This window comes from Triticum aestivum, chromosome 2B (genome assembly GCF_018294505.1).
Source record: "Triticum aestivum cultivar Chinese Spring chromosome 2B, IWGSC CS RefSeq v2.1, whole genome shotgun sequence".
NCBI lineage: Eukaryota > Viridiplantae > Streptophyta > Magnoliopsida > Poales > Poaceae > Triticum > Triticum aestivum.
Window position 1 is genome coordinate 684,097,051 of NC_057798.1, and position 10,051 is coordinate 684,107,101.

The 10,051-nt window shown below is 47.5% G+C and overlaps 1 protein-coding gene across 2 annotated transcripts; it reads right to left on the minus strand.

The window, feature by feature from the left end:
• Positions 1 to 1,692: 1,692 nt before the first annotated feature.
• LOC123046702 (PH, RCC1 and FYVE domains-containing protein 1) lies at positions 1,693 to 7,318 on the minus strand. Of its 2 annotated transcripts, XR_006422549.1 has the most exons (10): positions 6,947 to 7,318; positions 6,605 to 6,691; positions 5,795 to 5,884; positions 5,621 to 5,707; positions 5,329 to 5,523; positions 2,892 to 4,928; positions 2,658 to 2,804; positions 2,230 to 2,519; positions 1,945 to 2,143; positions 1,693 to 1,829 (listed from the first exon to the last, which is right to left on the minus strand). XR_006422549.1 is itself a non-coding variant. In XM_044470116.1 (9 exons), the coding sequence occupies exons 1-9, from the start codon at positions 6,992 to 6,994 to the stop codon at positions 2,029 to 2,031; spliced, it is 3,096 nt and encodes a 1,031-aa protein (XP_044326051.1). In that variant the 5' UTR covers positions 6,995 to 7,318; the 3' UTR covers positions 1,693 to 2,028. The 2 variants fall into 2 exon arrangements, 1 of the variants encoding a protein (XP_044326051.1); XM_044470116.1 differs by having other exon boundaries at positions 1,693 to 2,143.
• Positions 7,319 to 10,051: the final 2,733 nt, after the last annotated feature.

The window sequence follows — 10,051 nt, forward strand, 5'->3', positions numbered from 1 at the left end:
GCAGTAGCACGGTCTGAAATAAGGCGCTACTGCTATAACTAGCTTGGGGGAGGGGGCGAGGTCGTGGCAATTATAACAGTAGCGCGGCTTACTACAGACGCGCTACTGCAATTTTGATTTCAGCAACGCGTTTTGCCTACACGCGCTACTGCTAAGTACCAGTAGCGCCTTGTTTTGAAGCGCGTTGCTCGTAAGATTTTGTGTATAAGGTTTTTCCTAGTAGTGTGGTGACATCATCACCTTATGCAGGTTGCAACCAAACAACGAATCATATGCGCGCCTAATGCGATGCAGCCAACCAAACGACGGGTCAAAATTAGTTCCCTCATGCAGCTAACCTATATGCGGGCAACCAAACCAGTGGCGGGGCATAGTGGGGACAATACCGGGCCTTGGCCCCCCCTTGCTTGAGGAAAATTTACACAATATGCTTATATTTTACGAATCGCTCTACTAATCCTCTGACATGTCTGATCACCCTAGCCTTTTCTACATCATACACTTGTTTTGGCCCCTCCTAATATTTGGTTCACGCTCCGCCACTGAACCAAACTATGTGCATACGGTGGTTTATAGGTTGTTTTTGCTCAGCCAGGCCACATGCAATGCAGCCAAAATCGATGTGGGCAACCAAACACGTCCAAAATGGATAACTATTACAACCTGTTTGATAACCATTGGGAGAGATAAATGGGAGTCTACGCAAGGGGGTTTTGTATAGGGATTAGACATGACAAATAGATTGTTAGTTTACGCAAGGGGGTTTTGTATAGGGATTAGACATGACAAATAGATTGTTACTCCCATCTTGTTTTTATAGTATGAAAATTATGTTAGGATGGATTTCTGCTCATGGGAAGAAATCTGTGGGAAATAGCTCTCTCAACTCTCATTCCTTTTCGCTCTAATCAACTAGAGGACTTTCAATCTCCTCACCCCTCATTGCCCATTCTCTAATTTTCATGAACCAAACACATCACTTGGGTATCCTCGGACCCTCTTTAGCTCAACTAAATAGTACAAAAAAATTCAGGAGTCGCATAAACTTTTGAAAATCTACTTAGTTTGTTTGGTTTAATGACGTGGTGTCACCGTCACAAACTTACATCCCTAAATCTACTACTTTTTCGGCTAAAAAAACCCAACTGCTTTTTACCTTTAGGCAGATGCATGCTGTTCTTCGCGGAGTCAGATCGATTTTCTTCATCCTGAAATCGGTTGCGAGGAATAGCGTTGATGTACAGCCCAACGGCGCCCGGTGGTGTGAGGAAGCAGCCAGCGGTGGGGCGTCGCGCGCTGCATGTCACTGCAGCACCCACAGAGGGGCCGGACTATGCGGGCGCGGGGCCAAGCAAGGAGACGAGGGAGGAGCAAGCTGCTAGAGGAGCGGCGGCGGGCGGGCGGCGAAGACGGCGCCGGCGCTCGCCATTGCCGCGGCCTGTGGTGGATAAAGCTAGTAGGGATATCAACCGGGTACCGTTTAATCCCGTTTAAAGTCCACTTATGATATGATAGTTCAAAAAGGTTTTTGTTTGTTTGAGGAAAATGAACTATCAAGCTAGTAAAAACTAACTAAACGGGATTGTGGACGCCATTTATTTGCCACTTACATCCCTAAAAGCTATTCTGACTTCGTGGGTTTGTATTATTATAAGCTCATCCTCCGTCAGAACAGAAACCATATAATTTAGCTTCGATTCAGAAATGCCAGCTTTGTTTTCCTTCATCAGCGACACGTTCACATTCCAACCAGGAACACCATATTGGTCGCGGCTACGTGTTCCCATCTCATCAGCATCAAACCTATGTGCAAGTGCAACCACACAGGTCTGCCCATTGCACAATGCAAGAGGTAGTAGATTAGGATCACTTGGTATCATCAGCTTACAAAAATTCCATCAGCTTCACTGACGAAGAAAGCACGAGAAGCATATGAAAGCCTACTTGCTGAGGACTGTTCAGTTTGGTCAGTTCATGTTGGTAGCACTGGTTATAACCTCTGTACAATAATTCTGCCGGTCGTCACCGTTAAGCTCGGTTCAGGTGTGGTGTCGCCGCTTGCTCAACGCTGTAATTTGCATATACCCTGCTCTTGTTCTCTTCCCACCAGCACTGAGCCGCCTTCTCGCCAAAATGCTTCCGACTGCAGGACCAAATAACCAAGATTATCGCACAAGTATAGTGGCAGATAAATAATCAGCAACGGTAACAGGGCCTTATAGGATTCACCTGAATCTTATCCGCCTTATGTCTTTCCTTCCATCCGGGGATACGGCAAGTGTGACATATACCCCTCGCTCAATCTGCTCTATCACACCCTCGACAGGAGTGTCCATGGAGTCTGCTTCCGTGGTGTAGCCATCACGGTCGAATGTTCTGGCGATATTCCGGTGACTGAATGATCCATCTGCTGGTACCGTGGCACCTGGTGACGGTGCTTGTTCTGGGATGCTATTAGGTGTCATCTTTAAGTTCTCTGGTTGCTGGCCAACTGAAAGTTTCGCTGACAAGGCATTACACTGCACAGTTTACAACAGCCGAACAGGTCATATATCAAGGGAGAGCGATGAGTGATCCACCATGCAGCATATGAGTTCTCTCTGTTACTGGAAAAGATACTACAAATACCATGTAATGAGATTACGTGGCGATCGTACCTGATTAGTCAGAACCTTTATGATATCTTTGGCAGCTTTACACTTTGCAGCCTCATCCCTAACAATGAGCCATGTTTCATCAAGTCTTTGCTTGTAAACTTGGACTACATGATTTTTCTGCTGGCATTGCTCTGCAAGAGCCGTGACCTGGTTGAACAACAATAATAATATCAGCGTTCTTCAGTTCTCAAATAGGGAAACAATTAATTTGCTCAGCAATGGAAAAAGAATTACCTGTGAGCGCAGCTGCTTTACTTCCTCCGTGAGTATTCTTTCCATCATACTCAGTTCATCTCTCTGGCTGTCAGTAGACTGTCGCAAAGGGTTTCCAGCCTTCAGCCCTACAGCATCATGCATTCTTTGGGAAAAAGAGACACCAGACATCTGATTACTTGGTACCAGCTGATGTCTGAAATTGTCTTGTGCAGATATAAATCTGGCGGGACACTCAACTTGCCCCCATCTTTCAGTTTTCACTTGGATTGGAACGGCAGAGTCCACATTTCTTTGGTTGGGACCTTGTACTGAAGCCATCTTTTCAACAATGAGGTTTGCTTCCTTGAATAACCGTGACAACTTAGGTGTGTATGCCATTATTTCTGCTTTAAACATTTCTCCTCTGCTGATCTTTGGTTGTGGCTTGACTTCGCCAGAGTACAAGATTTTCTCTAGTTGACAGAAGCACACATCACAGACACGATACCTTCTGTTCCTATCTGGCGCAAGTGCTGCGTTTATGATCTTGTTGCTACTGCAGGAGTTGCAGAACATGGAACCACAGTTGTAACAGTTGTGTTTCTTTCTAGTAAAATTAAAAACCATCTGACATCCGCCGCATATGGGTTGGTCCTTCACTGAGATACCCTTATGCAAACAGATTGCAGCACCAAAATTGGAGCCACAAGCTATACTCTGAACTTGTCTGCCTTCTAATGCCTCTACTAAAGTAGGAGAGCTCCTATTGGCATAGTCACCTAAACCAAGTTGTCCATCCGCACCTTTACCCCAGGTGAAAACCTTTCCGTTCATAGTCAGCGCGGCTACGTGGGAAGAACCAGATGATATCTCTGTAACAAACTCATTCTTAAGTATTCCTCCAACAGTGCAAACAGATTCCCCATCTGCCTGTGGGTTACCTAACTGACCATGTTTTGAACTTCCAATGGTAAATACCATCCCATTAGAAGTAAGCACAACAGTCAGAGCCATCCCGCAGGATACCTGGACAAAATCATGACTGATGAGTGAATCAACACATGTTGGTACAAGCTTCATCTTCTTGTCAGCATGACCCAGCTTCCCTTTATCTGCATCTCCCCATGTGAACAGGTTGCCAATTGGAGCGTTGCACTTGACACTGCTCATTCCTTCAACAATGGCAGCCGTGTGCCATGGCCCACATGCCACAGATTTCACCCGTAACCCTTTCAAGGACTCTACTTCTTTTGGCCTAGCAATTCCTTGTGTATCCCCATGCCCAAGAACACCAAATGTTCCATCCCCATATGTGAATAGCTGACCAGAAGATGTTATAATAGCTGTGTGCCACTCGCCACAAGCAATTTTCGAGACGGAAATGTTGTCCATGGGACCAAACAATTTGTGGGGCAACCATTGGTTCCTTCCATGCCAGTTATTCAACAAGCCCAAGCTATGAGCTCCTTCACCCCATTCAAAGAGTTCGCCAGAAACCGTGACTGCACAGGTGTGCTTTGAACCAAATGCCACAGCCTTCACATGTACAGAGGCAAGAGGCTCGACCATTTTAGGACACGGGGCACTGCCATTTACTTTGTGTCCCAGTCTCCCGCTACTCTCCTTGCCCCAGGAGAAGACCTCCCCTTGCTTGGTGATTATGGCTGCATGATTCTCCCCACAAGCAATGCTCTGTACATCGAGCATTTTGGTTGATCCCACTAACCTCGGAAGTGCCTTTGGAGTATCTTCGCTGTCTAAAGCGCTGCCAACAACATCGCCCCAGAGAAAAACATCCTTCAAAGAATCCAGTCTGCATGCTGCACGGGGCCCTTCAAATGCTTTCACTTTAGGTGTTCGACTAATGGTCTGTGTCTTGTGTTTGTTGTTAGCAACCAAAATGTCCTTCAAACTATGTCTAACTGGATTTGCCACCTTGGGACTAAGCCTCTCCAGGTAAGAGTCTACGTCTGAAAATGTTCGCTGTCTTTGGTAAAATAATGCTTCCGAACAATCAAGGTAACCACCAAATAAATCTTTCTGTGTCATCCTAGGACTCCCATAAGATGGATATACCTTCAAGAAGAAATTCATTAACAAAGGATCAATCCACAGAGGACACTACTAAATGACAGAGAACATCCAGCAAGATAAAACCGTAGCTCAGCAACGTCTACACACTTAAGCATTAACGACTCTTAAGATGTCACTCCTTTTGAAAAAATACAGTACAGTGGTAAGTGCAATAATTTATATGCGGATATTTATTGATACCCATTGCACTTATCATGCTATCTGGACAGAGAATGGTTTGTTGAAATTGACACACCTCAGCAGTAGAACCTAAGAATGTTGTGTTTGTCCATTGGACCATGCCCTCATCCAAAGTTTAGAGAGACCTAGTTGGCCGCATGAATCTTTCTGAAGCGAAAAATAAAGTTCACTTAGATATCACTGTGCAAGTTCTAGAACTAACCTGTTTGTGCCTTGGTGTGTCGTGCACAGCTGATAGCTTGCTCTTTCGCTGAATATAGCTGCGGGGAGTACTTGTGCAACTGGTCATCTGCCTGCTGCTCTTTGACCCAACTGATGAAAATGGACTAGAAGGACCTGATATTAAGGCTGTCAGGCCAAGATGCCAGCACTCAGCTTGATCTCTGTCTCTGCAGATCTGGGTCGGCATGATTTTTAGAAGATGCGATACTAGTGAGGAAAAATGGACACTGAAATCACAAATGAATTGACATAATATCTGGCAAGGGATATACCAAGTCGAGTGAGCACTCGCCATTTCTGTATACGAGTGACAAGGATTGATGTTCTTTCTCAGGCCAACGCTGACGATAAAAGTTTGTCTGCAAAATTCTGAGATCCTTAGAACTAGTGGTATTATATGATACATAGATAACACAATAATTTGTTCAGGGTAAGGAATTACGTACAGTTTTCTGGCCAAGAATTACAGTTGACACAGAGTTTAAGCTCAGGTGTTTTTCCCTGTCTTTCGAGTACCACACCAGCGTCTTCTCATCCTGCAAGAAGAAGAATACTTTGTCATGACTGGAAGATTGATTTTAGTTGCATAGCAGTTCACCCTGCTACAGATTTATAAGTCATAGTGATAAACTAAAGGGGAAAAGACCAAAGCTCTATAACTTCAGTTTGATTAGACAGTACTCCCTCCGTCCCATAATGTAAGACGTTTGTAAGACGTTTTTTGACACTATGTCTTACATTATGGGACGGAGGGAGTAGAATATAGTGTCATCGATTGCGATTGAGCATTTACAAAAAGTAGAAATGCAAAACATAAGTGTTAAAGCATCAGTAGTAGCTTGTAGGTGCAGATTAGTATATCAACCATAACTTTATTGCCTGGGAACTCTGGAAAATCCCCATGACAGTGACAGATTTGTGTACTTCAGACAGCTTGTTTGAGCTGCGAAGGCTGCAGTCAAAATGTTTATATAAAAGGAGTATTATGATTGCGCTGGACATGCGAATCAATGCAGAGCTCCAGAGAATGGGGGTAGCTTGTCTGCAGTAACCGCATAAATAAATAAATAAATTCGGTAGTAGTAACTGTGAGGCATCCCAGGGGCTAACGGGTCACAATCTCTGCTCCCTGATTTAAATCCTCGACTTTTAATACCACTAGATGAATAGAAGCTGAAGCCTACATCCCACTACGTCTGGGTTCCCCCTTCCTATGAACCTTGAGTCAATAGGCAGAAAAATGGTAGAGTACTCACAGAAGAGAGCCTGAAGGGGCAGAACTTGGGCTTTCCTCTCTTGCCACATTTGAGCAGATGCGCGCCCTTCTTCAGAGCAACAATGGCCTGGATAATAAGAGGAAGAGTAATCCGTCAGAATCAGATCACATTCTTGGCAGATCCTACCGGGGAATAAATCTGAGGATGGCGAAATCCCAGATGATGAAGGAGAGCAAATCGAGAACATGCATTTAGGCCTTGTAATAATCCATATAATCGAAATCAGCCAAGAAATCTAAGAAATGGGTACCAAACAGAATCTCGAGGGGGTGGAGGCTGCAAGAAAAATCGAGAAGGGAAAATAAATAATTTTTTACAGACCTGCTCAACACCTCTTGTCGGCATCCTCCCATCGAAGCTCCCGGCCATTGCAGGCAGAAGGAAGCTGAGGGGCAGATCAAGCAGGCAGACGGCAAGAACTGGGACTCGGTCGAACAGCAAGCATATGCCAAAGGTTGCAGTGAAGCCACTGAAGGAGAAGCTAGAATGAAAACAAGCAGCGGGCGGGCAGGGAGGATGAATGAAAGAGAGCGAGAAAAGGGGCAAAAATCATGGGGCGATGGTTAGAAAAAGGAGATGGGTGTCTCTTGCAGGCTTGCAGCTGCAGGCGGAGGTGCTGCGGCAAAAGGTAAAACAAGAGAGAGAGAGGCGTTGGGGCATCGGCAGTTGGGCTTTTTTGTCAGTCAGGGACACACGAGGCGTGCGGTGCGGAGGCGTATATCGAGGAAAGGCGCGTCCGTGTCTTCTTTGGGGCACGGGGGGCGTGGACGGGCCGGCAAAACGTGAGCCGGAGACAGACCAATAATGTAGCCATCCAAGAGGAATCCATTACAAGTTACGAAACTCTTGGATTAGTAGCAGGTCTCCGGTGGAATGGAATGGCTCACGAGATGCACACCGCCACGTTGGAGGACGCGGCGGTTTTGGCCGGGTGTGCGTAAACTAATCGCATCCCTTTAGTTAACGGTTGGCAATGTACGTAGATTCTATCGTGCCACTACGAGTGGACTGGAATGAGCAAAAATGCTAGACATACAAAGACTTACACGCTTTTACACACTCTTTCCATCTAACAACCAATCACAAACATCCCCCTGATTTTCAGGGGAGTGGGCCACTCCGCTCATCTATTGACCAATCAAGATTAATCATCCTGTAAAAGCCTGTAAATCGTTTGTACGTGTAGCATTGCCGCTGGAATGAGTTTCCTTTCCACGGGGGATCCGATCCATCTCCGCCGCACCGATGGCACCGGCGGCAGGCTCGTCGCCGTCGGTTGGTAGTAGTTGTGACCCCTGTTCGAGAATTCGTCCGATTAACCAGTTAACTTGCCGATTAACCCCTACTCGTAGGGTCACCGAGTAGCCGATAAACCAATAAATCGTCCGATTAATTGATTAAATGGCTGATTAACTTGCCGATTAGCCTATTAATCCCCTATTCGCAAGCCAACCGAGCAGCTATCAGTTAACGATTTTCTTAACAATGGCTGTGACTTGTGAGCTCGCCGCGGAGCGCACTGGATTCAGCTGAAAGAAAAGGCGAGCGCGGGCGGGCGGCCGGCAGCATGATGCCCAGGGGGCCAAGGCGGGAAAGGCACTAGCCTGGACTGGACTGGACTGGACTGTACGGCCTCGCGCGCAAGACATGACCCCCTGTCTCCTTTTTCGCACGAACCAAACCAAAGCATTGCTTTGCGTGCAGCGCCACCGTCGCTCGTTCACTCGGCCCCCATCAGTCGCTCCGACCAACACGTTACTGCGCTCGTTTCTTTGTCTGAAATAAAGATGGATGGACCTCTCTGCGCTGCGCACATTCTTTCTCGTGTCCTGTAGGCGTGAATGCGCCGAGTTATGGCGAGCGAGTCATGCTCCTGTTGCTAATAAACTGGAGTTGCACGGAAACTGGACCATGGGTGCAATTGCAATGGGGGAGTGGGTACAAAACGGTGGTGCGTCCGTGCGTGTGAGGAGCGCCCATGTGACGAACTCACTCACCCGGAGAGGTCCTCTGCGGTCCGCGGAGTGGGTGGACGACATGTTCCCCGATCGATCCGAGCCGTTTTTGGCAGGGCACGGCATCAATTAAATTTTAACTAGCGGTGGCCATCGCGTTCGGTCGCCGGATGGATACTCACGCTACGATCGCCGGTGCTGTGCTACGATGCTACTACCGCTAGGACCCCCCGCGGCCTAGCCATGTGCCACGATTCTGTAGGCTGCAGTATACACACGCACACGCACACGTACTACTCAATCAAGGATAATTTGAGTTCGTCATTGACTTTCGTGGGTGCGCTAACGTGCAACCTCATCGCAACCACTCTTTGTTTTGGCGTGGTTAGCTAGCTCTGGGGCCATCTTGCTCGTGTGATGCTGGGCAATCATGTGGGGTGGGGTGGGGGTGGGATTACTGGGGATGATGATGTACGCGCCGCTCTCATGTGTACGTCTGCAGCAGTGGGGTAACTGGCGGACAATTGGCGTATGCGCGTAAATGATACTACTCCCAGATCGCCAAATATCGGTGCACTGCACGTAGACTATGGCCCGAGACCGACCGGCCTGGCGAGCCAGATTCGCGACACCGACGGCCGGCGACGGAGATACATACCGGCCGGGCTTGTTGAACGGCGCGGGAGTGGCAGCACGCCCCGAGCCCATGGCACTGTCCCTGCCCCTCAGGCCCACCCGCTAGGCGCCAGCCACGGCCCTACCCCGACAGCTCGGGCTGCGTGCGCTGCACCGGGGCTTCTTTCTACTGCCAGTAGTACTTCTGAGTTCCTGGAGGTTGGAGCGCGTTTGCACGTTGCGGCAAAATTTTGTATTTTGACCCTTTTGTCAAACAAAATCGAGATCTGACCCTAGTTTAAATTTTTTTTCGACATTTGACCCTTTCTCCTACCGCCACGAGGCCCGGCGGTAGGGAACTTATCCACGTCAGCAACCTAAACGGCCTCCGTCCCACCCTACCGTCGCTTGTCCTGGCGGTAACCTGTCCGATCCTATCGCCGAGGGACCTGACGGTAGGGTGCGTGCAGTTATAAGCCCCCCCCCCACCCCTCCCCTTCTCCCCCAACCACCCACCCAAGAACAGAGGAGTTCTTCCTCTCGCCCCTCTCTCTTCTCCTCCACTCCCCCCCTCAGATCTTTGCCGTTTCTTCACCATTTTTGCGGATAGAGATGGCCCCAAAGAAAGAAAAGTAAGCTCGTTCGATCCCTCCAATTAGTTTTAGTCAAATAGCTTCCGGTTCGTCGCATTATTTGATTCAAATCACCCCCCTTCTTGAACTAGATTTAAATTTTTTGAACCCTAGGATTGATTTAGGTAGATGATAGATGTTATATTGTGCTACATATGAACTCTAGTCACTAGTTGGTATGGTTATGTGAAGATGAACCCTAGTTCATATTATTTTTGGAGGAT